This window comes from Aspergillus costaricaensis (assembly GCF_003184835.1).
Source record: "Aspergillus costaricaensis CBS 115574 unplaced genomic scaffold BO79scaffold_31, whole genome shotgun sequence".
Lineage (NCBI taxonomy): Eukaryota > Fungi > Ascomycota > Eurotiomycetes > Eurotiales > Aspergillaceae > Aspergillus > Aspergillus costaricensis.
The window spans coordinates 205,633-232,763 of NW_020291831.1; the positions used below are offsets into that span (position 1 = coordinate 205,633).

The 27,131-nt window shown below is 50.3% G+C and overlaps 8 protein-coding genes and 1 non-coding gene across 9 annotated transcripts; 5 read left to right on the forward strand and 4 right to left on the reverse strand.

Moving 5' to 3' along the window:
* Positions 1-88: 88 nt before the first annotated feature.
* BO79DRAFT_273178 (NACHT domain protein) lies at positions 89-6,204 on the forward strand (the record flags this gene model as incomplete). The annotated part of the gene is made up of 3 exons (XM_025687487.1): positions 89-439; positions 501-5,519; positions 5,569-6,204. 3 exons carry the CDS (start codon positions 89-91, stop codon positions 6,202-6,204), a joined length of 6,006 nt encoding a protein of 2,001 aa, XP_025536344.1.
* Positions 6,205-6,566: 362 nt separating this feature from the next.
* Positions 6,567-9,602, forward strand: BO79DRAFT_231441 (uncharacterized protein; the record flags this gene model as incomplete). The annotated part of the gene is made up of 8 exons (XM_025684158.1): positions 6,567-6,836; positions 7,567-7,625; positions 7,656-7,737; positions 7,820-8,074; positions 8,134-8,404; positions 8,463-8,614; positions 8,699-9,340; positions 9,489-9,602. The coding sequence occupies 8 exons, from the start codon at positions 6,567-6,569 to the stop codon at positions 9,600-9,602; spliced, it is 1,845 nt and encodes a 614-aa protein (XP_025536345.1).
* Positions 9,603-9,662: 60 nt separating this feature from the next.
* BO79DRAFT_t197 lies at positions 9,663-9,736 on the reverse strand. Its single transcript has one exon. It is a non-coding gene; the product is annotated as a tRNA-Val (tRNA).
* A 640-nt stretch (positions 9,737-10,376) lies between these two features.
* On the reverse strand, positions 10,377-14,153 carry BO79DRAFT_200944 (ankyrin; the record flags this gene model as incomplete). Its single annotated transcript, XM_025681527.1, has 7 exons — positions 10,377-10,903; positions 11,024-11,696; positions 11,757-13,067; positions 13,170-13,516; positions 13,572-13,706; positions 13,767-13,978; positions 14,035-14,153. The coding sequence occupies 7 exons, from the start codon at positions 14,151-14,153 to the stop codon at positions 10,377-10,379; spliced, it is 3,324 nt and encodes a 1,107-aa protein (XP_025536346.1).
* Positions 14,154-16,887: 2,734 nt separating this feature from the next.
* On the forward strand, positions 16,888-18,492 carry BO79DRAFT_200949 (Zn(II)2Cys6 transcription factor domain-containing protein; the record flags this gene model as incomplete). The annotated part of the gene is made up of 1 exon (XM_025681528.1): positions 16,888-18,492. The coding sequence occupies exon 1, from the start codon at positions 17,065-17,067 to the stop codon at positions 18,490-18,492; it is 1,428 nt and encodes a 475-aa protein (XP_025536347.1). The 5' UTR covers positions 16,888-17,064.
* Positions 18,493-18,791: 299 nt separating this feature from the next.
* BO79DRAFT_46746 (dihydroxyphthalate decarboxylase) lies at positions 18,792-20,205 on the forward strand. Its single transcript, XM_025689294.1, has one exon. It carries the CDS (start codon positions 19,092-19,094, stop codon positions 20,103-20,105), a length of 1,014 nt encoding a protein of 337 aa, XP_025536348.1. The 5' UTR covers positions 18,792-19,091; the 3' UTR covers positions 20,106-20,205.
* BO79DRAFT_239845 (Zn(II)2Cys6 transcription factor) lies at positions 20,097-22,582 on the reverse strand (the record flags this gene model as incomplete). The annotated part of the gene is made up of 3 exons (XM_025684959.1): positions 20,097-21,806; positions 21,869-21,958; positions 22,569-22,582. 3 exons carry the CDS (start codon positions 22,580-22,582, stop codon positions 20,306-20,308), a joined length of 1,605 nt encoding a protein of 534 aa, XP_025536349.1. The 3' UTR covers positions 20,097-20,305.
* A 345-nt stretch (positions 22,583-22,927) lies between these two features.
* On the forward strand, positions 22,928-24,674 carry BO79DRAFT_179229 (amid-like NADH oxidoreductase). Its single transcript, XM_025680019.1, has 7 exons — positions 22,928-23,084; positions 23,142-23,186; positions 23,246-23,293; positions 23,361-23,830; positions 23,894-24,311; positions 24,379-24,452; positions 24,515-24,674. The coding sequence occupies exons 1-7, from the start codon at positions 23,028-23,030 to the stop codon at positions 24,594-24,596; spliced, it is 1,194 nt and encodes a 397-aa protein (XP_025536350.1). The 5' UTR covers positions 22,928-23,027; the 3' UTR covers positions 24,597-24,674.
* Positions 24,675-24,949: 275 nt separating this feature from the next.
* Positions 24,950-25,216, reverse strand: BO79DRAFT_231448 (carbohydrate-binding module family 14 protein; the record flags this gene model as incomplete). Its single annotated transcript, XM_025684159.1, has 1 exon — positions 24,950-25,216. The coding sequence occupies one exon, from the start codon at positions 25,214-25,216 to the stop codon at positions 24,950-24,952; it is 267 nt and encodes an 88-aa protein (XP_025536351.1).
* Between the last annotated feature and the right edge of the window lie 1,915 nt (positions 25,217-27,131).

Genomic DNA, 27,131 nt, shown 5'->3' on the forward strand with positions numbered 1-27,131 from the left:
TAGCGTGCAGCAACCACGTTCGTCGAGAAGCCAATTGCTCAATGCTATGCTTCCTACCATTTTCAACCTCCACTGAAATGATACAGCAATGGCTTCCACTCGTGCTAAGGGAACCCTTGCTATCAATGGGGGCACAGCATCTCTCCCAATTCTGCGGGAGACGGTAAACACCGTCTCTCAGGAGTGCCCGACTCGTCTCGGGCTTACCGCAAATGAAATCCAGGCTAAATCACCCACCCTGGATGTCTTCTTCGACACTATTGCTGCCGAGCGTCTGCGACGCATGCCCCCAGATGGCAGTCGCCTTGATGGAGCTTTGCGTCGCGCCTCTCGGCTCGCCGTTGCCGTCGGCTCCCTTCGGGACTCGGTCTACAGCTTCATGGACGGGGCTGAGGAAGCCACCAAGCTGATTTGGGGAACCAACCTCCTCTTTCTCGAAGTAAGTTTTTCAGTCTTTGGTGGAAGGTATCGCCGTTTGGATCGCTGACATGGTCCCGTAGATGGGAATTGATCATATCGATATCCTGGAGAGCCTGTATGGCCGCTACGGTCGTGTCACACTGGGCATCTCCCTGTTGCTTCAGCAAGAGACTTTCTTCCCGGTTTCACGGCCCCTTCAGCAGCAGGTTGCGGAAATCTATGCCCATCTGCTGGAGCTCGTTGTTCATGTCACCTCGGAATATCGTCAGGCTACACGGACCCAGCATTGGCAGACGATGACTTCTGCCGTGGACGCCGCGTTCTTCCGCTATACAAATCGGTTTATAACCCACTGGCGGCAGATTTTCGCCCATGTCCTCGAGTCTGGTACAGCCAAGCAGCATACTACCGTCGATTTGCCTGCTATATACCAGTTTCTGGAGCTTCAGGACCGTCCGCTCCAGATGCTGCTCGAAGGTCATAGCCACTCCCTGGCTGACGGCTCATTCACCTGGTTCGAGCCTCATTTGACCACTTTTGCCATGGGAAGACGTAGCATGATGATGATCCGGGGCAACCCGGGCTGCGGAAAGAGTGCTTTGGCTCAGTGGACCGTTGAAAGGCTGCAAGCCTCCTCGGAGTATGATATCTGGAACGTCATCCCCATCGTCATCCGGTCGGACGTCCCAATCTCGACACTGACGCTCAGTATCCTCAAGGGGATTTTGATCCAGATGCTTGATCATTGTGTGAGCAGTCGCAAGACGCAGGACGCCATCCTCGCAGCTGTGACCGGTGCTATGGAAATGGCCACATCCGGCGCTTCCGATCCCCAGGTGGAAGGCCAGCTATGGACAGCCATCAGGACCGCAGTCCAATCCAACCTCCATTTCATGCTAGTGGTCGATGGGTTTGATCAAATGAAACATGCGGAGACCACTGTCAGCGCGTTCCTCGGCTTGCTTCAGGGTACCGTCGCGAACACCCCCTCGAAGCTGATCATCTTCAGCCGGCCAATGTCGACTGACCTGCTACCTATTAAGGAGACAACCAGTACGCACCAGATTGCAATGAACACAGCCACGACTCACCAGGATCTCCAAGAAGCGGTGACAGATATCATGCTTTCGGACTCCTCTTTCTCGGGACTAGAGCCATCCCAGCGTGAGTCCCTGACTACGTCTATTGTCAACCGCTCCCAAGGATGCTTCGTGTGGGCACAGCTTGCCGCTGAGGCAGTGCGCCACCAGACCACCTACAATGAAATGACCACAGCTGTCCACAGAATGCCCAACACGTTAGGTGATCTCATTGACTACCACGTGCGCAATATCAACCTCAACCGTCTTGGTACGCAGAGCCTACTTGCTTGGTTGGTAGCCAGTGAGCGGCCACTGCGCATCCCAGAGGTCGAGCAATTGTTGTCTGTTGATCTGAAGTCGCTTAAGGTTTCAACTCGTCCACCAAATGTCGAGCGTGATGTCTTCCAGCCTCTTGGGCGGCTGATCTCCGTGCGTGATGGCTTCGTTTCTTTCCGCCATCCCATGGTCCGCGAGCACCTCCAGGCTAGAGCCCAGATGCGTCAGGAGCTTCCATTCTCTCTGGCAGATGCACACTACGATCTCTTGATCCGCTGCCTGGCGTGGGTACGTCGCTCGGTATCCGACGAGATCTCTGTCTCCTGGGACAAAATGAGTGTGGAGGTCCGCGACCGCTACCTGGACGCCTATGTGCTTCTTGAATATACCGCCCGGTACTGGCTTTCCCACATGCTGTCCTCGCCGATGGCTTCCTCCGACCGCGAGCTCTCATTCCCGTCTGCCTTCCGGCGCGCTCTGCCTGACACTGTGTTGTTCGCCCAGCTGGAGCTTACCAACCGTGAGTCGCAGTTCAGTCGGTCAAGTATTGTTGAACTGTATCGACTGGCGGTTGGAGTCCGCCGTGTTGTGCTCGGAAGCGATTCCCCGGCTGTCCTACAAAGTCTGATCCTCAGTGCTCGGGCGTCTGAGAAGGCGCGTACCTCCTGGGCTAATGATCATCTCTACCAGGCTTGGACGGTGAGCCGAAGCCAGCTGGGAACTAGCAGCACAATCACCCAGGAGCTGGAGCAGATGCTCGTATCCTCGCCGGCCGCTGGTCGCCTGACCAGTGGAGGAGGCAAGTCTGTCACATTGAGAGAAATGACGATGACCGGCTGGGGCAAGTCCGACATCAGCTTCCCCCAGCGGCTCCAGTATCTTGATCGCCTTGTCAACATGTATCGAGAGAATAACCAAAATGATGAAGCTTATAACGTTTCCAAGGAGTTTTACCGCCAGACTGTAAAGACCTACGGTGCTCACTCGTCGGAGACCATGCAAGCCGCTGAATTCCTCACGAAGAACTTCGATATCGCACCTTCCGACGAGCTAGCTTTGGAACTGGCCAGCATCAAGTATGAAAACATGCTTCGTTCCATGGATGCGACCGACCCGCGCCGGGTGACTTACTCCCTCTACCTGGCTCAGCTGTATGAGCAAAATGGTCAAGTGTCCAAATCCGAGACCGTGCTGTCCAGACTCTGGACAGGACTGTCGGCACGCGAGGCTGATTCCAAAACATCCTGGGACCAGAAGACCAAGGTTGCTTTCTACTACTCGCAATTCCTGCGTCGTCGGGGTCAATCTGACCGGGCCACGTCCATCCTCCGCGAACTTTCAGCCGACCTGGAAGCTGAGGGTGGCGTCAAGTCTCCAGAAATGCTTAAACGTGCCGAGGAGCTGCGGGGTGAAGCGCGGGAGATGAATCTGACCGATATGGACCGCGCACTCGCACTGGAGATGTGGAAGTACTACCAGTCATCTGGTCAAGTGTACTCGTCCCAAGCAGTGTCCTTGGCGGAAACACTTACCGAGGGTATGATTCCCAGCCAAGATGCTACTACAGCTGAAACCGAATACATTATGGCGGGAATGTCTCCCGAAGACCAGGAGCTTCTGCCCGGCTGGATAGACAGCCTGGCCTCTGCAGGAGACACCCGCAACATGAAGTCCATTATGATGCTTTGTCACCAGTTGTCTACTCAATGTATCCGGGAGGAAGAGTGGCGCAAGGGCTCTGACTATTCCTGGGCTGTGCTGAAGCATGCCTGGCCAGACGTCGAGGATGCCCAAACGAGGGCCAAGTTCTCTTCTGATCTTTCCCCGTTGATGTCTAGTCTTGCCCTTGACTACGCGTACTGTATTTTCCGTCGCTTGGATGTTAAGAGAGCCACCATTGTCTACGGCAACGCGTTCAAGGCTTCGATTACCGCAGACCAAGTTGCGGTGCCAGCTGTTACTACCGTGACGAAGACCGTGGTTGAGTTCTACGAGACCACATTCCAGTTTGACAAGGCGTTGATCCTCCTGCGACAGGTGAGCGAGTTCTTCGCCTCGCGCCTAGGTGCGCACGACAAGCACACGCTGGACAGCCGCTATTATGAGGCCGACCTGGCCTTGCGTCTGGACCGGCGTGCGGAGGCTGAAGATAGCTACCGTCATATCTACAAGGCTTGCGTTCGTGAGGGCAGGATTTCCTCGTCTGGTGTTCGTGCGGCTGTGGCTCTAGCCAACCTTTACGAGCAAGACAAGAAATGGGATGCTGCGCTCGACGTTTATCGTCATCTCTGGCCGACCCTGGTGCACTTCGATGAAAAGGACGGCTACGACCGTGCTCTGCAGGAAGGATTGCTTCCTAAGACCTATGCTGGGTACATGGCCATCCTCGAGAGTACATCTGGTCAAGCGGGCTACGAGGAGCGTTACCAGGTTGCATCACAGCACCAGCAGCTGTGCCGTAAGCTGTATGGAGCGACTAGTCACCGTACCCGAGATGCAACCATGTATCTGGCAGCGCTCTGCGCTAGCAGCGACCGGCATACCAGCGAAGCTATTGACCTGTACCGACAGGTGCTAAAGACCAGCGACTGGGTGTCTGCCACGGAGGCGTCACGCTCTCTGCCTGACATGACACAGCCGCTACCCATGGACATCAAGCATCGCATGGCCCAGCTTCACTTGCGCAACAAGGATACGTCGCAACAAGCTCGCGCGTTGTACATCGAGGAGCTGGCACTCTCCAAGCAGCAGCAGGGTCTCTCCGCGCCCACCACGCTCATGTGGCTACGTGAAATCGCTCGCTTGTACTCTCTGCAGGACAACATTGAGTCCCGTCGGAAAGGTGCAGACCTGCTCAATGAACATGTTGATGAGGTCGTCCACGTTACCGCCAATCAAGACGCTCTGATATATCGCGCCCGCCGGCTGGCAGAGATTTACCTGGAGTGTGGATATAATACCGAGGGCTGGGCGCTTATCGACAGTCTGCACCAGCAAGTCATCCACGACACCCCCGCGGCACAGCGAAAGAATCTCGAAGAGTACCGACCGGCAGTGTTTGTGGCATCTTTCGAGGAGGTCTTTGGCCGCACACGCAGCTCGAGCCAGATCCTGGACGACTTGTCTCGTGAAGGCGAGGTGTACAACGTCTTCCAGCAGAGCCTGGCTGGTCATGATCTCATGCCCACCCTTGCAGCTGGCGAGAAATTGCATCGCTTGCAGACGGAACAAAAGCGCAGCACCGCAGCACAGAGCACCCAGAACAAGCTGTACGACTTCTTCTGCAACACGCTCTCTGTTTCGCAGTCAGCCCGCAAGAAGGATGCTGTGTACCAGTTCTATTCCTTGTGTCGGCGCGAGTCATTGCATGATGACTACAATCTCAACATCATCACCCAGACCACCAGCATGGTCCGGGATCTATGCAACCAGTCGAGATTCCAAGAAGCCACTGATGTGACTAGTGTGTTCCATTCTTTCGTCCATTTGACCGATGGACTGCGCTCGACGGAGAGCATCTTCATTGCCATCAAACTGTGCTTGTACCTCTGCGGTTACCAGGTGAACAAGTGCACTGAGACTACCACAGCCAATGCAATGTCTCTGGAGTCGAAGACTCTTCTCCAGGAAGTCATGAACAATGCACGTGATATCCCTATGGAGTTCTCAGAACTTCCATTCGAGGAGCTCAACGATCTGGTGACGGTGCTGGGAGAACACGAAATGTTCCAAGATCTCGAGGTAGGTAGCCTTCTTCTTAACTCACACGGTATCCCCTCTAACAAATCAGGTAATTCTCACCGACCTCTGGACCTCTCGGATTGTCCAGAAGACCTGGACGCTGCCCGCAGTTGTCTGGATTGGCCGACGTCTGGTCGAGACCCGGTTCTGCCGCGGCCATGTCACGGCCGCCACGACACTGGGCAAGGACATTTGCTACAACCTGCGCCAAGTCTGGGGCAACTCCGACCCCGTTACTCTCGAAATGAACAAGCTGCTCTCCGGACTGTACACGGCGTCCGGAAACAACCTTGCTGCGGCTGCTCTGCATGAGACAGCCCTGGCAGAGCTGTTGAACGACGAGACCGAAGACCAGTCAGCTGCTGTCAACGCCGTGACTCAACACCTGGAGCTGTTGCAGCGGGCACAGGCTCGTCTGGCCAAGGAAGGACAAAGTGCAGCCATCGACGCGTCGGCGGCCCAGGAACGCGTGCAGCAGATTGCAACCAAATTTGGCTTGTCATCGTCCAAGCTGGAGCAGCCGTCCACGGCGGATGATTCACTTGGCATGTGGGAGCGCCCCCGGCGGTTCAGCTTGGATGTCGAAGAGGCAGCCAAACACTCGAACCATCTGCGTCAATCTAGCGGATCTGCGTTGCTGACGGGCAATGCGGGTGCGAAGAGGCTTTCGATTACAGCTTTGTAAGGGGTTGAACTAACAGATTGAAAACTAGATTGCCAGTTTTTGTAATTAGGTGTTGGGGTGTTTATAGTGTTATAGTAATGTAATAATACTGTTTCTTCTGATAATCACTACGAAGATATTATTCATAAGTTGACTATAGAGCATTCCTTGAATATCTATATAAGAGATTATAGGAATCATAGAATAACAAATGAAAGAGAAAGAGGTACTATCCTTATGCTTTTAGTCTGTTTGTTGTTGGGATAATAAGATAAGGCGTCTAATGACATGGAACACAATCAATGCCTATATTTCCGACTAGGCACCGCTGATCATGGATGCAATGAGTTTGCAACCTCCACTCTCATCTTCAACACAACATAATGGCTACCACCATCACACTACCATACTATGCCCGTGACATCCCCTGCCCGCTACCCACAACTTCAGAGATCGATGCAGCACCCGACATATCCTTGGAGTATGGAGGCCGAAGAATCGTTGAGATCGGAGACCATCTGGTAGCGAAGTTCGGAAAAGGCGTGGACCTTATCGAAGGAGAGAACATGTTATTTGTCCAAGAAAACACCAGCATACGAGTCCCTCGAGTGTATGCACTTTACTCGGACCCATCGACGGGCAAAAATTACATTGTTATAGAAAAAATTCCTGGACAGACTCTTTTGTCCCAATGGCCACAGCTAAGCCCATCGGAGAAGGAAACCATCGTCACTACACTTCATGACTATTTCAACAAGCTACGACATTTACCACCGCCAGATTACTATGGCAGCTTAGGAAGACGATGCCTTCTTGATGGCATATTCTGGACCAGCGATCCTGAACCATCGATTAATGGACCGTTCATGACGGAAAGTGCTCTTATCGAGGCAATGGCTAGGAAATATACCTACGATGGTCGGCCGCGGTTCAGAGCTGAGTTCTACCGCCAGTGATGGACAGGATACCTCACAGCTACAGGTTACTGTTCTTGACTGGGAAAAGGCGGGTTGGTATCCAAGCTACTGGGAGTATTGTCTTGCTGTCTGCGCGTTGCGATGGGATGATGATTGGTGTCTTTGGATTGAGAAAGTGCTGGATCCTTGTGTCGCTGAATCTGCGTGGTTTCAAGCTCTTCGGTTGGAGTTATGGTCTTAGAGCGTTTTTGTTCACACATTATTTCTTGGTTGGAGTTCGCATACCGCAGCGAAACGCCACGCGTAGTGAGTAATTGTCCGATACGGGCGCATTAAGGGGTAACCGCTGTCACGTCACACAGCCTTGGAGATACTCTCTTCCGGCAGGGTGTCGATCGATTAGGTCTCCCTCCGCAGTCAGTTGGCAGGGCGGTCTACTCAGTATGATCAACAAAATGTTAAGCAGGTGGCCCCCAAGAATAAAACAGTTATACTGCTCTGCGCGATCTCGGATCCTCCGCCCTTGTAACCTTGGGACTCCCAACCCTGTAAGAGCGTTGTCAACGACAGAATGTGCACGGCAGCTAACAGTCGCCTCGCACGAAAATCTTTTCCGCTACACTTCCGGAAGATGGCTGTAAGTGCTATGAGATTAGTATCCAAAGTATTACCAGTGAGGCTAATATCATGTAGCTTCAAAGAACATTTGCGTCTAGCAGAACGCTTCTAAACTCGATGTGCTTGCGCTTCAAAACATCATTTCCAGTGCATCTGGTCATTCAATATCCAAACTCCAGTCAATCACTAAGTTAACAGAAGGCGGATACAACCGTGTGTTTGAGGCTACCTTTAGCGATGGTAAAAGTGTTCTCGCGAGACTACCCTATCCAAGTACAGTGCCAGAGCATTACACGGTAGCGAGCGAAACAGCGACTCTGGACTACCTTCGCCTACATGAACTTCGCACACCAGAGGTATATGCCTGGTGCTCAACAAAGCTAATCCAATTGGAGCTGAATATATCATCATGAAGAAGTTGGATGGTACTCCTCTCGGCGATAAATGGTTTTCATTGACCCCACAGGAGCAATATAAAATTATGACACAAATAGTTGAATGGGAGACGCGTTTGATGTCATTGGAGTTTCCTGCCTCTAGGAGCCTCTACTATTCGAAGGATCTTCCATCTGAAAAGAGAACAAAGCTAGACGATCCGAGCAGCATGGCATTCTGCATAGGGCCAATAGCCCATTATAGTTGGTGGCATGGTGAGAGAGGCATTATGGATATTGACCGCGGACCCTGTGGGTGATTCTACCAGGTATCATAAGACTCACAACACTAACTTCACCGGGAGAAGAGGGCCATCATCAGTCGACATCTTCCGAGCAGTTGGCGAACGTGAACTAACCTGGGCCAAAGCCTATGCGATGCCTCGCTTGCCCTATGAGCGGCTTTATAGGGAGGTTTACCAATTCAAGCGCGTCTCGCCGGATACCCACGTTACAGATCTTGTCAATTACCTCAAAATGGTACCCAGTTTAGGATATTGCAATCCATCCTTGGATCGGCCAGTCATGCGCCACCCCGACCTACAGCCAAACAATATCCTCGTGTCTGACACGAATGGAATAACTGGACTCATAGACTGGCAGCATTGCGCGATTCTCCCTCTCGGTATTGTTTCTGGGATTCCAGCTCACTTCCAGAACTATGGCGATCCAGAGTCAGAAATGCTCAAACAATCTCAGCTTAATCTGCCCTCTGATTACGATTCCATGACACCGTCCAAGCAGAATTCAGTTAAGGAAATTTATCGCAGAAGATTGATTCATTTCCTCTACGCCGCCCTGACTAAAAGGCTAAATCAAGATCATTACGATGCTATCTTCGACCAGTCAGTTATACTCCGCCAAGGCCTTCTCCAGAGTGCCGGTAGACCCTGGGAGGGAGACTCAGTATCACTGCGTGCTGAGCTCATTCGCTCGATATTGAATTGGTCGGCGATCGTCCAGATTAATAAAGTTGCTCCGCCGGTGGACTATCCAGAAGATGTTGTCCGGGAGACTGTTGACTTGAATGCGCAGCAGAGAGAGGCCTATGTGGCAATGAAACAGATGCGACATGCTTTAGTTGTCGATATCATGGGATGGGTACCGAATGAAGATTATGAGGCTGCCAGAAGACTCGCATCTGAGATAAAGAGTAGAATGCTTGAAGCGGCAGAGACTCCTGCTGAGGTTATCGCTATCCAGAACATTTCCCCTTTGATAATTTCGACGAAAGGGCTTAAGGCAATGTATGAGAAATTAGTGAAATTTTCAGGAGATTCGTTGCTGGCTGATGCACCAATGGGCCTGACTATACCCTGAGCTGTTGATTTGAAAGCATGATTCGGCGGCAGCTCAGATACTAAATGCATATGTTGGCCAAGACGTATGGAATCTGAATGTAGCAATAAGACTAGACGATTATCGACCCAAAACTGTCAAAGCTCAATAAAAGAAAAGAGCCCTGCCGTGCAGGGGGAGGGTGCGGGAAGAAAAATTGGTGAAAAAATAATGACCAGACTGGGGCTCGATCCCAGGACCTTATCGGTGTTAACGATACGTGATAACCAACTACACCATCCGGCCAATTCTATACTTGGGGCTTTAGTATTATGCAATATGAATGAAATTCAGGTTTAGTGGCGGAGCATAGTCCCAAATCGATCAGCTCTGGGCAAAGGAATCCTTCGTTTTCTTGGTTCCTATAAAAAGCCGCCATGTCCAGAGCCTTTTCTACTGCGGTCAAAATTTGACGAAAGGGTTGGAATATAACGAGGAGTTACTTCCCTCAAATTGGAAAGGGGGCTGTGAAGCGATATGAGACAGGAGGCGCAGGAGAATTAATGTGATTTAGAGGGCTTCTGCTAAAACGTATATCAAAAAGTTGGGGAAATCTAATTTACTGAATTCTGTACAAACAAGTCCAAATATTGTTCCAATCTTGGAAGACTGGTCAACTTACCAAACACCTAGGTATCGTAACGATGGCAGCAGCCCTATACACCAGTCTCATTTCAACCGCGCGGATAAGGCGAAGATCCTCAGTGCTCGATTTAAGCCTGTTGATGGTCGAGCTCGCACCCTTCATGTATATGAAGATGGCACGGGGACCTTCGACAAGGGTGATGTTTGTGAGAATTCATCTACTCCCACACAAAGGGCTTGGGAGGAACTTGGAACGTTAGGTCCTAGTTAGGTTGCATTTAGACCTCCTAAGAGCGGTGACCTAATCTTGCTTTGTTCTCCTGCGGTGCGGAATTGACATCGTGGAGTCCCAGACATTCTCATGAAGGTCTAGCTCTTCACGTTCATATTGCCTTGCATCCCACTCAGCCCAACCCCCTTGGTCTCTGAGTAGCTTTGCTGCACCGAATTCGGCATTCTCTTCTGCCAATTTGACTGCTCGAATGTATTGGCGACGGCCACTTGCCACAATTGATGCACCTTCATTCAGAAGCAGCTGCAGCATATCAATGCGACCATGTTCCGCAGCTCCCTCCAATGCTGTTCTGCCATTTTGCAAGGACTTTTTTGCGTTGACATCGGCTCCCTTTGCAAGTAATTTACGAGCGATACCGATGTATCCCTTGATTGCAGCAAACTGGAGCGCTGTTCCGCCCTTAAATTCGGCCGCACACTGATTAGGATCTGCTCCAGCGTCCAATAGCATGTCCACTAATTGAACATTTCCATCTTCCACCGCGGCTTGTAATGCCGTTCTTCTATATTGAGACGAGGCTGGTCGGTTGACGTCTGCCCCTGCGTCTAGGAGAATCTTTACAATGTGCCTGTTTCCGGTTCTCACTGCAGCGCAGAGAATTGATTGCCCTTTGCCACTTTCCGAAGGTTCGTTCGACAAGATGCTCCAATCACAATCAGCACCGAGAGCAACCAGGCGTCTAGTCAGAGAGATATCCTGCCTCCCAACGGCGAGCCAAAGGGGAGGAGGATATGAGACAAATGCAATCTTGACCGCCTGATTCACATCCGCACCGGCATCCAATAAATCCTGTACCGCGGAATTGCGACGGTGATACAGAGCTGTGGTGAGCGCTCGTCCTTTTTCAACCGCAGTCCATGTTCGTGAATGTAGAAGGGTCCTAAGTGACACACCATTCCGCCAAATGACTGCTCTCTCAAGGATAGAATCGAGAACTGCGCAGTCGAGGACTCCGTGCAGCTGGTACAGGAAAATATTGTCCAAAAATCCGCTAGCAACAACTTTGCCTCCGGGGTCAAGACCAATTTCTAAAAAGCGCCGCACAAGAAAAACAATGTGATCATATTGTAAAGCCTTCTCGAAGGCATTTGGGACAGCACAAGGCTGCTGTGACAAATTGTCCAAAAGCAGTTGAAGAATTCCAAAATGTTGCGAACCGCATCGATAATCCTCGACTGCTGCTGTCAGTTCAAGATCTCCGATGCTTGCTCCTCGTACAATCAGAAGCTTTGCCAATGAAAAGCTCTCTGGGAAACGTAAGTAAAAAATTGCAGCTGCAAGCGGAGATAGGCAAACAGTGGCGTAATCCAAAAACCTCCAGTACCGCTCACGCCCAACAGGCTGAAGTGAACACTTTGACATCATGAAAAATGGCTTAAGACCGACATTTTTAGGCTGCTTGTCGACATTACGATCGAGCAAATATTGGACAAGACCATCATCGCTTCTCCGCGACATCCTAATGGCAGACACGAGTATCGGTTGACCATAGCAATGGAGGATTTGAGGCAGCAGCCCAAGCTGTCCCAAGTACATTGCAGTTTCCAAATTTTCAATTTGAATCAGACTTTGTCCAGTATTTGTCGCTCCGGCTTGTAGAAGAGATCCAATCATTTCGCAGTGCCCACCTGCTATGGCTGCGCCGAGGATGGTGTCTGGGACTTCGTTGTAAATTTCATTCTTCCTTGCGCCCCAACTCAATAGGGAAATTGCAGTGTCGAGATTGTTCATCTCCACATTTTCATACAGGATGGAGGTATAGTAATCCTCCATCTGAGTTGGCTCCACTCTGGCTCCGTAGGATATGAGCAGTCTAGAAGTTTCGAGATCGTTTTTCTCAAGAGCCCGTTGCACGAGGCTCATTCCTTGGATTCCATCACCAAGAGAGACTTTTGCTCCCGCCGATAACAGACGCTGTGTGATATTGATTGCACCATATTCAACCGATAAGACGAGTGGCGGGATGTAATCATCTGATGCCTCTTGGTGGTTGATATCTGGATGAGCATCCAAAAGAAGACTGATTATGTCGTCGTTGCCTTTTCTTATTGCGAGTCCAAGTGTGGTTGACTGGACAATGCTGTCTTCACGGAAATTAATGTCTTGGATTGCGTCAACATCCGCGCCTAAGGAAAGCAGATATTGTGTCAGAGACACATCCTTTCGGTGCACAGCAAATCCGAGGATCGAAAGGTTTAATAAAATACCGCTTTGTTTGTTGACATTGGGGTCAATATCAAGGAGCATAGAGAGAAGGCATGGGGTTCCCGTCGTGATTGCGGCGCTTAATGCCTCTCCTGATATAGGGATATTTAGAGCCAGAAAGACTTTGGAGAGCTCAACATTTCTTGAGCGGATTGCTTCAAGAAGCGCCCATTCTAACATTTTGATATCCTTGCGCCCAGAACCATAGGACAGGAACAAGTTGCACATGTCAAGTGCTGCTCGGGGGTCTCTGAATGTGGAAGCCAGTATCAAAGGTGGCACGGGATCTCCATTATGAATAACTGGGGTATCAGGGCTCATACCAGCTTTCAAAGCCATCCGAACTGTTCTTACGTCCTGTGATCTCACCGCACTTGCAAAAATTCTGTGCGATATAGCATGTGCTGTTGCACCGGGGAGGGAAAGCAGATAGCTGAGGTTGCTGACGGTATTCAGGCCCGATAGATAGAAGATCGCCATGATCGTTTGATCCTCCTTGCTGATACTGGGCACTCCTCGATTCTCATCATGGAAATTGTCGTTCGTCTCATCATTGGAGTCACTATCCATCAAGTCATCCGTGTATCTCTCCACGGATTCTCGTATATTCGAATGCCAAGACTTATCATCAGGCTCACCGATTTTAAAACCGTTGGAAAGCAGAAAAAGTGCCACTTGTAAGCGCTCCACGGCATTACTGCCACATCTGAGACCACAAAGACTTTCTGCTATGTAAGAGTTTTGGCCTTCGTGTTGTTCAGGCATTATTGAGCTCAGAGCTGCTGCTACCCTGGCGCTATTTTGTCCGGTGCGCAGCACTTTGGCATGGTTTCCGATCATAAGCGAGCCGAGAGAATCGATGAGACCACGTTCGATGATTTGGGAAGGTAGGTCCTTTTCCCGAACCCCTGGAAGATGTTCCAGTGAAATAGACGGGTTGCCTGCATCATGTTAATATTAATCAATCTCACAGTAGTTGTTAAATGTGAGTCTTACTCGGTACGTTCTGTAATCTGCTCAGCGCAGTATTGGAGAAAATAAACCATGGGAGATTCTGTGGCCATGTAATTTGAAAGATCGACGGACCAGGGGAGCAGACAATAAGTCCTTCAGGTGTTGGGGACAATGGCTCTATGTTGTGTCAATCATCTATGTTGAGTATCCTTGACTTCTGGATAGGCTCACCTTGACGATATTTGTCAATCTCTCTCTGAAAACCCTGGCGATGAATCTCAAATTGCACTGTTTTTGGATCGTAACAGACCCCATCGAACCAGACTTCGAGATTCTGCCCTTCAGCTGCCCTCTTTTGTATTTCTCTGTTGACGTGTCTCCACTTGAGAGCGCCCATGCGATATTTTTTCAAACCCCATTTTTTAAGCCTCGCCGTGTATTGATTTTTCCTGCACAATGTGAGAAATTGGCCGATCATAGTTCACAGGAGCGTCGGATTGCATACGTTTTGCGAAAGCCATATGTCGTTTCCATGAATTGCAAGACCTCCTCTAGCTTTTTGTTCTCTCTGATGTAAAGGCGCTCGATCTCTGCCTTATGAGCCTCCCATTTTGCATCTGCCATGGTGCCATTCAGGAATGAGAGTCTATCAAACGGCATAGTTGAGGAGCACAGGAATTAGAGATTTCATCCGGAGTTGAGTCAATGAATCTATGTTGGAACATCACAAGTATTTATTTGCGGGTGGGCTAAGGCGGAGATAAGGCTGAGCGAGGTATTCGGAGGCTGTAAACCCCTGATTTCCACGTCATCACCGCCACATCGTTGCCAAAGTATGCACACTATGCGGCCCGAGGAATCCTGATTGGATACAATCAAAATTTGGTGAGGTGAGGATGCGCCCCGCTCACCTTGTTTGACATGCTATGATCGGGCAAGCGTCTAGAGCCCTGTGGCTGGACGCAAAGGAATCCCATTCAGTGATTAGCTGATATCCAAATTTGGGGCCCACTACGCTGATCGGCGCGATCAGCGCCAACCCTAGTTATGCAAGACGAATCTCCATAGTGCTACATAGTGCTTCTTCTGTGGAATACCCTGATTGGTTCTTATCCAATTTGTGATGAGGCAGGAAACGTTCACTGACAAGAACAATATCTTGGAAAGTCTACTGTGGTAGATGGATTGTTAGCCCAGGTCGTCAACGCCCTGATAGCGTTGTGTATAATTTCCCTTTCTGTTCATGGTATCTCTCTAAACCTTTTGTCCCTCCAAGCAACAGCGCTCTCCAGCTTCGAAGACTTTTCGCTCTTCAGTTATCTTCTTGTCCTTAATCCCTCTCAATAGCTTGGTCATGTCGTGGACTCCGTTCGAAATCGACAGGTGTGCGCCCGAGCTCTGGAGACAAGGCGCTGACCAGTTGGTTGGATGGCCCTTGGCATCCACACGAAATATTGCTCAGGATTCGCTCTTCCCGATATATGAGGAACAGGATAGTTCAAACATCAATCATTCAATGTTAAATCATTCCCTTCAGCCAACCTCAGTACCGCCCCTATTTGATTATACACAGGCCCCAGTGGCCTTTCAGGCCGGTGCGGGGACATCGAGCGAGGTGGCTAATGTCATGTTGCCTGGGTGCTATCAATACGACGGCAGCTTCATACAAAACGCCGACCAAAGTCCGATATTGGACCAATCCCTAATGCACACCAATGTCGATCAGAGCGGTTGTATGTATCAAATGCCGATGCCAGAAGTCCACAATATATCTCCCAAGAAACCCAAGGCTTGGTATTGTCTTCTTACTTTGTCATCCTTCTCAGCTTTACTGACTATTTGGTAGCATCAGATGCGTATGGAAAGGCTGCAGATACAGTGGGGGGTTCAAAAGCAAAGCCTCACTGAACCGACACATTGAAACACAGCATGTTTTTCCCGGAAAATATCGATGCGCAATCCCCGAGTGCCACAAATCATTCAACCGAAAGGATAACCTGCGGGAGCATTTGCGTCGGAAGCATCACATATATCTCTGAAGCAAGTGGATTTTGTTATGTCGAGTGGGCTTAAGAATTGTCAATAGCAGTAATCAACACCATTTAACATGTTTGCTCTTCACTCTTGAGATATTCAGCTTTAGGTGGGCAGCATTCTAGACGAAATGAGGATATGATCAATAAAGAACAGGACAGAAGATGATTTAATGTCAACTGAATTAGCATGCGTGAAGACACTGTCGGGGTTTAAGGTCTTGTATTCATTCTGAAGTCACGAAGCACATAGAACCATAAAAATAAATCATGCCATTCCAAGGCGAGCCAAGAGGTTTTGAATCACTAATCATTATAGCATTGCCTTCAGAGCCGAGATCACCAACTTCATGAGAAATACATATAAATACGCAGAGCTGCCGAATCGAAGGACAAGCAGTCTGATATTTATTTAGTTTAATGGCTTGCGTGAATATGGGGTCCGCGTGAGGAGGCCGCGATGAAGGGGGTTATATAGAACCGGTCGGGCTTCGGCGCTAAACCGCATATAGTAATTCATTGTCGCGACCGGAGAAGCCCTTATTTTAGATTCTTATCACTAAACAAACATTTGACGGAGGACGTGGGTCATCACTTCCTTTCAAAGCTTACAAGCACAGTCTAATCTTAAATCTAAGTCTTCTTTCTTCTAATTTACGTTTATCTTCATTGGGATTCATTCCTTGAGCCTCGCAACAGAACTAGTACTGGCTCCAGTGCTGCATTCCCCTTAAAGCGGTCGGCCTTACTTATATAGTATGTCCGCTTACACCATCATCATTGAGCAACAGTTCGATCATCAGATCTTATTGATAAGTAGTAATATTGGCTAATGCTAGAAATACTACTATTACAACATGTCTTCTACCGCAAAGCCGTGCGTAACTTCCAATTGTCACAACAAACGATTCTGTGCTGACGTGATACCACGACTCACTAGAACCACGCTAAAGTAGCCTTGCATGTCTACAGCTCCTGCGAGATCCTGCCCCCACCTCAAAAACAGGATCATGAGGTCGGTTGGGGGAGGGTTATTGCGGAGAGGTCCAAATAGACGGCTCTCATCCCTGAATACCGATATTATGTCCATCTATTAATTATCCGATTTCATTACAGTTCCTGCGCGGCATATGCAGTGGCGGAATTACCATCTCGACAAATCCTGTCGCCTGTCACTTCTTATGACCCGGCGACTAGATAGTACTACGACTAATCACCCGAAATTCCTTCGGCCAAACAGGTCGATCGACACCCGCTAGTGGTATTTAGGCCCCTCCCTCTGGCTCCCGCTCCTTCTTTCGTGCTTGCTATTCGAAAGCAACTCCAGAACACTCCACCCTAGTCACTGTCCAAGGATGGCCCAGATGCAACTCATCTTATCCAGCAAACACCGGAAGAGCACCGGGAAGAGATCTAGGACAGGTTGTCGTACCTGCCGGTAAGGAGGAAGCAGTACATGGAAACTGATGGCCTGAGACACTAGCACTAACCGAGGACCTTCAATGCCCAGAATCCGACGCATCAAGTGTGATGAATCTCCAGGCCAATGCAACAACTGTGTCTCTGCTAATTGGAAGTGCGATGGATATGATGCATACCGGTTGCCGCAGCGCCGCGGTCTACACGACATAGGCACTCGACTTGGTTGGACGATGACGTCGGATGAACACCGTTGTTATTCCTATTTTCAATATCACTCCGTTACCAATCTGGCCGGGTTTTTCGATTCCCCGCTCTGGCAGCAGTTGGCCCTACAGATGTCTCGTGCTGATCCGGCTGTCTTTCATGCGGTGAATATGTTCAGTGCTGCGCACCAGGAGTCGGAAATGCATGATATGCAGATGTCTGCACGGTCACGCGTTGGGAGCCAGCAGTATTATTTCTCTCTTCATCAGTCTACACGAGCCATAGCGCTCCTGAACCAGCGCCGAAACTCCCAGGACCCCCAGCTGCGCCAAACCATCCTCCTATGCTGCCTGCTCTTTGTTCTCTTCGATGTGCTCGTGGCGCAATATGACAGTGCGTTTACGCATTTACACGGCGGTCTCCGTATTCTTAAAGAACTCGAGAATCAGGGGAAGCTAGAGTCGGAGGTTGCGCCATCAATCATTGCTGCATTCCGCCGCCTGGATATACAGGCCTCGCTCTATGATACTCGATTTCCGATCCTACGCCTGGAGGACGGGACAAGATCCCCGCTCAAGTTATTCGAGGCGCCAACGGGCGGCTTTACTAGCCTCGGCCAGGTACGAGAGAAGATTACGGTTTTATTTACAGCCGGTATACCCTTGATTGCTAAGAGCTGGAGCCTGAACGGTCCCAACATGGAGGCCAACTATGAGTCACTCCACCTAAGCCAACGGCGACTGCTAGCTAGTTTCGCTGATTTTGACCCATATTTCAAGTCTTTTTGCGTAATGAATTATCATCAGTTGAGTGAGAAGGAGCAACTGGGAGCAGATATCGTCCACTTGCTTTACCTTGGTCATACTCTCACACTCAAAACTGTGTTGATCCGTGGTCCAGTGCCGAAGTCTCTGGTTCCGGAATTCCTTGCGCTACTGCAGGCCCATGAAGACAAGATTGAGAAGCTCAGGTCTGTCTCTGGCCTGGTAATGGACCATGTCATGATCGCCCACATGTACCTTGTGGCCACACAGTGCCCAGATATGGAGATTCGAATACGCGCTATTCGTCTTCTGCGGTCATGGCCACATTACGAGGGCCTGCACAGCTCCAATGTCACTGCTCTGATGGCATTGGGGGCACTCAGAAGGGACTTTCCCAATGAAAGCCAGGCCTTGTCAGTGTTGCAGACGACAGAAGCGGAGAATGAATTTCTCGTCGACTCCTTGAAATCTATCAAGACTGGTGTGGGAGAACCTACCATTCCGCTTTTTAGAATGTCTGAGCTGCCATCGCGCCCATGATATGTAGTGAGCGATATGCGAGGACTGCGGAGAGGCATTGGTAGTTTTCTCTCCAGTCAAAACCGGTGTTATCAATCAACACACGTCTCGCATAGAGCATATTCGTGGCACAGTGTTTCCAAGGACAACTGAAACAGCCCTGGGGCCCATCTGACGCGCTTCGATTCTGCCCAAAGGATAACTCCGAGAAGTCCGACGGAGCCCGAGGATCTTCTCCATAAGCCCGAGTTGAAGATCCGATGAGATCCCTTCAAATCTGGCCCCGAATGTACTCGGTGCACGATGACAATGTCCCTAGTGTCGGATAGCTACGCCTTCAGTATTATTCCCCCTCTTGAAAGCGCAGCCCTACCCACCCTGGCGGATAAATTTTCTCAATAACATCATGTGATGCGCTGTCTAGCTCCGCTCGGAGCCAGTTGCAACGATCTAAGCCCGAGGATTATCTCCACTATCGCCCGCGGCCGAGTCTGCAGTGGGTCGACTTGTCTGCGATTAGGTTTCTGGGCAATTCTTAAACTCTTTATCCAGCCATCCTACACCCAACACATACGCAACCTCTCTATTCTCTTTGTCACCCCGCCGCAAACATATTCACAATGCCCGTTCCATTCTCCTTTGCTGCCCCCTGCTACGACCGCATGGTCCCGCTCGCGACCGGCGAGGTCCGCCCCGCGGGTCTCGACCTGAACTTTGTCGAAGTCCAGCATCCCCGCGACGTATTTGACCGCATGGTCCGCAACGGCGAATTTGACGCCTCTGAACTCTCGAGTAGTGAATTTATCACCCGCCATGTCGCCGGCGATCGCACCTTTACTGCTGTCCCGGCCTTCCCGCTCCGTACTTTCCGTCATGGATACATCGTCGTCAACACTGACCGCATCAAGTCACCTGCAGACTTGTCGGGGAAGCGCATCGGCGTGCAATTGTATACTATGACCGCTGCCGTCTGGATCCGTGGGCTTTTGATGCATGAGTACGGCGTGGATCTGTCGAGCATCACCTGGATTGAGGGGCGGATGGACGCGCCCGGGGCCCATGGCAAGCCATCTGTCCTGATTCGGAGGGAAGGGGACAAGCCGCTGGCCAACATTGAAAAGAACAACAGCGGGAAATCCTTGAACCAACTGCTAGCGGATGGTGAGATCGATGCGACCATCGGAGCAGAGGTTCCATCTTGTCTCTGGGACAATGAAAAAGCCCCCCATATCCAGCGCCTGTTTCCTAATTATAAGGAGGCCGAGAAGGAGTATTACCGAAAGACGGGCATCTTCCCGATTATGCACCTGGTTGCTATCCGAAGGGAAGTGTACGATCAGCACAAGTGGATTGCGACGAGCTTGTTCCAGGCGCTGAATGAGTCGAAGGAGTTGGTTCGCAAGAGAACCTACATGCCTGGTATGATCCGCTGTATGTTGCCGTGGCTGCGGGAGGCACTGGAAGAGACCGTCGAGGTGTTCGGGGAGGATTGCTGGCCGTATGGGATTGAGAAAAACCGCAAGACTTTGGAGGCGTTGGTGCAGTATCTGTATGAGCAGGGAATGATTGAAAGGGTGGTTCCGGTTGAGGAACTCTTTGCGCCGGTTCAGGAGGCGCCGTTTGTGATTCATTAGTTGCCTGATAGTTGCTATCACTGAGTAACCTTGACTCAATACAATAGATCGATCCCCATTGCAGCGTGCAGGTGGTTTTGCATCGCTAGAAAGACACCCTAGTAGTATCGGCATCTGTCAAACGCACTTCAATTACTCTTTTTTCGCGCACTGTATCATTGACAGACGGACATAGCAGCGTCTCTGGCGTGACAGATCCACTAAGAAGGATATATATCTTCCTCCAGCATAACGCGAACTTCGTGCTTCACATCTCCAAGAAAGTACGAAATGCGCGCCCAGCGCTGATCGTCTTCAACTGTCATGAAAATACCTCGCAAGGATGGCTCATTACGACCACCCCTTACCTTTCCACTGACATCCACATTAAAATTATTCATCGCCTCCACTTTCATAGTCTGAATCGCCAACTGCGCACACAGATTCGAATCCCAGGTCCCCTCGCGATGAGGCCACGACTGAAGCATCTCAATGGCGCTCCACCGCACACTGTAATCACGGCAGCCGGTAGCCACGAGAGTCAAGGGCGGGATGATGCCCATGTCGAAGCAGACGCTTGGCCGTTCTGGGGATGCGTGCATGATTGCATCCACTAGAGATAGAACATTCTCGAATTCGGGCGTGTATTGATCAAGGACGGGTTGGTTTCTGTCTAATAGGCAGGTTTGAAGGATGAGGGTTGCGGCGCGCTGGTGGAGGTGGATTATGTCGGCTCCTCGTTGTTGTTTTGGGCTAAGTTGAGGGAAGTATTTTGTTCGAAATGTATTGAATGCTTGGGCGAATGTATCTATCTGTAGACAAAGGTTGAGTTGCTTCTTGTAGAGTCTTTCGTAGTCCGAGGCGATTTGGCTGTGGGTGAAGCCGGACGCCTTCGCTGTGAAAAGAAGCACGGTGCCCATCACGCGATCGAAAGCTTGACGTGCCTCCGCTAGAGTCTGAAAAGCGGTGGACTTCTCATTCCCTAGCCGGATATGGTCCTGCTCATCGGTAAACCAGATCGGTCCTCCTACACCGAACTGACTGGACTGGACGTCCAAGTGCGCAAATGCCTCGACAAGACACCACTCCACCGGGGGCTTGGACATTGCCGCCGAGTCAAGCTGTCTGTGGGCGCCTAGGCTTTTCAAAATGTGTATACCACCATGCAGATGTCTAAAAGCGTCATCATACCGGCCGCGCAGCAATTCAAACAATGTGAAAAGCAAGCAGCACAGCAGAGTGACCTCTCTCAGACAGGGATCTTGCGATGTCCGTCGCGCATTAAGCAAGGAGATGGAGCGACCCGCCTGTTCCAAAGCGAAGCGATGCCAAGTATTATCCAAGTCCTCCCTAGCAAGCGGCATGCCTTTCTTCTCGGCATCCTGGTGGACGGCGCTCAACGCGACAGCCGCATGATATACCGCGGGCTCGGCGTGACTCAACTGGATGAGCAGTTTCTGCCAGAGCGATGAGTCGAACCATCCTAGAAATGCGGGCATGGATTGATGTTGGAAATAAGCGAATGATCGTTGTTCGTCAGGACTCATCACCCAATGGATCCGGTGAGTGAGTGAGGCGGGCACTGATATCCCCACCACTGCTTTTCTGGGTCTCCGCACTTCGCGGGGTAACCGGTGGAACTCATATCCGTCGCAGGTTCGACCCGTGGATGTACAATTGGTGCAGGCGCCAGGGGTTTCGTCGCATTTCTTATGACGGGCTCTAAGAAGAGAGATCATTCAGCAGGGTATCTTATCCATTGTGGTTGTGCAGACTGAACTCACCGACAGGTACGACACCCAGTCCTGGACCTCCTTCCCCCAGTTCTCCTGCGGGTGGATGCTGCCGGGGATGTTGTGATTTCGATTGGGGGACTTGGGGTGTTGAAGTGCATGGATCGAGCTGTCAGTAAAATTGAAGATGCTCGGCCAAGAAGATAATTGAAATCAAATTAAGTAACTGGCGAGTGTGCTGCCTGAGACGCGATAAGCACGAGATCACGGGGCTTAGCGTGGCCAGTTTCACGTGGCTGACGCCTGAGATACAAGGCAGCAGCCATTCTTCACACGTTGAAAAGTAGGCAGCAGAATTTCGAAGGTTCACTTTGGATGTCTCTCAAGCTATTGCGGCTTTATTCAAAAGATCCGAGCAGGAAGTAGGGCCCAACACAGAACGACTTAAAATCCCTAAACCTAATCCGAATCCCTGGCACCGCATCAATCCGGCCGTATATCCGAACCCCGCAAATCCGAGGGACTTCATCCGCGATCAACTGCCGTGGGGCTCGGCGGTGGTGCCTCGGTGAGTCGGTTGGCTGCATCAGGCTGATCGTCTCTTATCTGATCTTAAGGCTGTTGACGAAAGAATCCACCGTGATGCCTCGGACATTGTAGTAAAGGAGTGATTGCTTTCGCTCGAACTAGACAATACTGTCGTACTCAAGATAACACTCGCGAGATAACACTCGAGTTCCGAGCCATGCACGGGGCCACTCCCATTGCGCCCTTACTGTCCGAATCTCTACACATCCACCTCACAACCCCCGGAACTCATACCGAAAGAACTGCCACCTGCAAGAGGCTACTTCGTGTACACGGCAGTGTGGACCACCGGAATTATGGGAGTGACGCCACTGCCACCCGGAACCAATCCGGGGTGGATGCCGTCTCGGAGATACTCAAAAGGGCAGTCGGGAGATCAGATAAGGAATATGCCGAGCTCCCCTGGACGATAATCCCCCACTTTGCCTCCGGGGCTAATCCTTCTGCCGCCCTTATATACTCGTGCTTCTGCGTGCTCGGTCGCGATTTGATCATGTTTCTACCTTCAGACAGACTTATACCTTCGTGGATTTCTTATACATTTATCACTGCAAGCATAGCATTGATTATCTCGTCTATCGCTCCTAGAATAATCCAACACCGCACTGAAAATTCCATCAGTATGGCCGCAACTTCTTTGAAGAACGTCATCGTTGTAGGCGGTTCCTATGTCGGAAAGGTAATTTCACGCGCAACACGGTCAATATTCCAGAAACATGACTGACAGCAAATACAGGGAGTCGCACAAGAGCTTGCGCGGGTCGTTCCCAGCACACATAGAGTATGTCCCACTCTGACATCTATACGGGTTCAGAATACCATATTAACCCACGCCCGCAGGTTCTCCTAATCGAACCCCACAGTCACTTCCACCATCTTTTCGCATTTGTATGTGACAACACCGCCCTACTTTCCAATATATCATCAGAGACACAGAAGCTAATCCGCACCTCAGCCCCGATTCGCCGTCCTCTCCGGCCACGAACAAAAAGCCTTCATCCCCTACTCCCGCCTCTACTCCTCCACCCCCAATGCCACACAACATGCAGTCGTCCAGGCGCGCGTTCTCTCCGTACAACCCCAACACGTCAACCTCGATCGTGACTGGCAAGGTCTGAAGCAGATCCCATTCGAGTACCTCGTTGTCGCAACAGGCACGCGTCTCGCCCAACCCGCAGCCATGAGCGACGACGACAAACCCTCCTCCGTCCTCTACCTTCAGAAACACCAAGCAGACGTCAAGAAAGCCAAGTCTGTAGTAATTGTCGGCGGGGGAGCCGTCGGAGTGCAGATGGCCACCGACATGAAGGAGCTGTACCCGGAGAAGGAAATCACCGTGGTGCAGTCCCGCGATCAATTGATGCCTCAATTCCACCGCGGTCTTCACGAGATCGTCAAGAAGCGCTTCGAGGAGCTTGGTATCAAGTTAGTTCGACCCCTTACCATCTCCCCCATACCCATCGAATCATCCCAACTAACCCACTGCAGCCTGGTCACCGGCGCCCGCATCGTCGTCCCCGAATCCGGCTTCCCCAACAACGGCACCCCCTTCACCGTCCAACTGAACAACGGCACCGAACTCTCAACCGAGTTCGTCATCCTCGCCACGGGCCAGAAGCCCAACAACGACCTTATCAAGTCTCTCCCCGCTTCTTCTCCCGACTCTCTCATCAACCCTGACAACGGCTTCATTCGCATCCGTCCCACCATGCAGTTCCAGGACCCGAAGTACCCGAATCTCTTTGCGCTGGGCGATATCGCTGATACTGGATTGCGCAAGGCCGCAAGACCCGGTGGTCCTCAGGCTGCGGCTGTGGCGAAGAACATCCAGGCGATGATCGAGGGGAAGAAGCCCGAGGAGGCGTTCCCGCCGTTCCCGATGGCTATTCATATTACGTTGGGATTGGTAAGTTCTCTATTTCATTACGTTGTGTCTGTGGTATGAAGGGAGTGCTAATTGTTTGGATGTACAGAAATACAACATTGTTTTCCGGAATCCCAACCCCGCTGAGGGACAGAATGAGCCTGTTGTTAAGGAGTCTTGGGAGTAAGTTCTCAAATAATCAAATTGTTCTGATTGTAAAGAGATAGAAGCTAACGATTTGACAGCTCGCAAGAAGACATGGGTGTTGATCGGTGGTGGCAGCGTATGGGATTCGAGGAAAGCGGCGCCCCTCAATACCATTTGTAGCGTGGATGCATTGCATACTGTTACCGCGTACGATACCGTTTGATGTAGATTTGATAGACCATTTATATAAGATATGATACCATGTATACCGATAATATGGATTATCAATTGAGCGAATGATATATTTCAAATAACACATTATGCAGCAGTATTTGAATGACCATAGTACATTCAACTGATAGTACACAATAAACAGATCTGATAACAATTATCCACTTTTTCAAAAGATTTTATAGTCGACACCCCAATTAGAGATACATTAGAAATTAAAATGTCTCAGTATAAGCCTGTACACCTATACTCAACACATATCGGTTAAAGAGCGACTTTGGTCGGAAAGTAGGGTTTGCCATCTAGGCGTGGAAAGGGCGAGGGTGGTGGGGGTCCTTGAAGCAAGAAGGAACGTTCTGCTCGTAGTCGCATGTGCTGATCTTGGGGTTGAAGGCAGTGCCAGCACCGCATTCCTTGTGGGCGGGCTCAGTGCCAGGGTTGCACTGGTAGAACTTGTGGCAGTTGGCGGGATCGGGCCAGACAGCGCTGCTCTCGCAAGCGTGGGCGGCGGCGCTGTTGACCAGGAGGGAGCTGATGAAGACAGCGAGAGCTTGGTAGGTGAAGCGCATTTTGGCGGGTTGTCTGGAGATTGTTTAGTTGTGGGATGGATGAAGAGGGATGGTGTGTAACCTACGGTTTCCTGCAGATAGGTTAGTATGAGAAGAAAGAGTGAATTTGGTGGTCGAGGGCTGTTGTGTTCTGGTTGATGATGAGGGAAATACAGCAGGTCAGCACCTCGTATTTATACCTCAGATGGCTCCTTCGGAGTCTGCTTGTGTTTATGGTAGGAACATATACGGAATGACAATTTATGCGAGGGAGGGATGAGCCAGTGTGGTATCTACAGGCTCAATTGAAAAGTTCAAGAAGGTTCCCCACATAGGATCTCCCTTCCACAGGCGGGTAGTTCAAGGGATGGACGGTCTCGGCCAACTGGAGGGCCCAATGTTGTCACAAGATATTACTAACTAGAAGCCAAGGGAGAAGCATGCTATCGCCAAATCCACTGTCATTCAACAAGCTGGGTTTGTTGCAATGCTATTCTTGAGGCACAGTCGTAGATACTGCATGTTATGGCAAGGATCGATGGGATGCAAGCCGCTGGGACCACTGGCGTCCCCCCTTGCTCCAGACCCACAAGCATAGTCGGTTCCATCTTCCGGCACGAGTGAGGGTCAGGGATCTACATCCCCGGATTCTTTATCCTTGGAAGCCTGCAGCATTGGCCATTATGTTGATTTTGTTTATAAAGTGCACTAAATGCAGACGCAATTGGCGCTTTGAGATGGAGTTGGCGTGCACATTGGCGTGTCCCATTATAGCTTAAAAGTTGGAGATACGTGATTATCTCAAAAGTCTCCAAGATTCGAACGCTTTTTTCGCCTCATCAAAATCTAGTTTGAGCTTTGGTGTCCCTCAACGAACCCGTAAATTAAAAGGAATAGTAAGAATGCAGCTGAGCAAGTTGAAGTACAGGTCGAGAGACAGAATGCTCGGCGGCCTTGTTCTCGTGCCAGGATAGGCTCCTGTGATTATGACACACGGTTATTCGATCTGTCTTAACAATAAACAAACCGAATGAGTTGACCCACATCAAATTTATTACATATAACCGACATTCTCAGTCCTAGGTAGAGGAATGGGCGAGGAACTTGGATTCTTCATACTTTGTAGTTAAGCGAAGGATCCACAACGGGAAGGCAACCCCCTTGTCCGGAAATTATCACCGCCTACTTTTACTGTCGTATGTGCATACTGCCTGACATGTCAGTCGAGAAGAGATAGGCGGTCAATGGGACTTGTTGGTTGCTTTCATCCGCCATCCACGTCAACTTTACAACCAAATCAAGGCCTGCAGTATGAGCCATTCGTCATCTTCTTCATACTAATTAAATTTCTCGTATGCAACCGTCTGTGGGAAGCGTCAGGCAATAACGCGAGTTGAGCTCATTGATCGGTCGTCAGTATGAAGTCAATTGCGGCCAGGATACGATTGGATTAGGAACAGGACATGTGCTGATGGTTACGATACCAATGATAATTGCATTATGATTAATGCTATAGTTTCCCGCATATACTCCTGTAGTCGGCACTACTTTGATGCCACTCTGGGAGTCTGGGCCTGACAACATACTCTTAGTTGGGATGAAAGGCTCTTACAGCGTTGCGGAATAGACCCCATTATTTGCAAGTGGCAGTCCCTAAACTTGCACGTTTCCTATTCTTTAGTGCCATCGCGTCGAGCGACGAGCGAGACTACACCAATCAGCTGGCTATCACCACCAATCTAAAATCGGCCCTCCACGGTACCGAAGCTTTAACTCGTGGTCTAGCTTTATATTCAACGAATCAAGTAGAATAGAACCTATTCCATAAGGCCCAGACCTACACATATTACCTAACCGGGCGTCATCCCGGCCAGCATGAAGTCACATTTACTTAAACTCCTCACCAACAGACGAAGATGAAAAGATGACGAGTGAG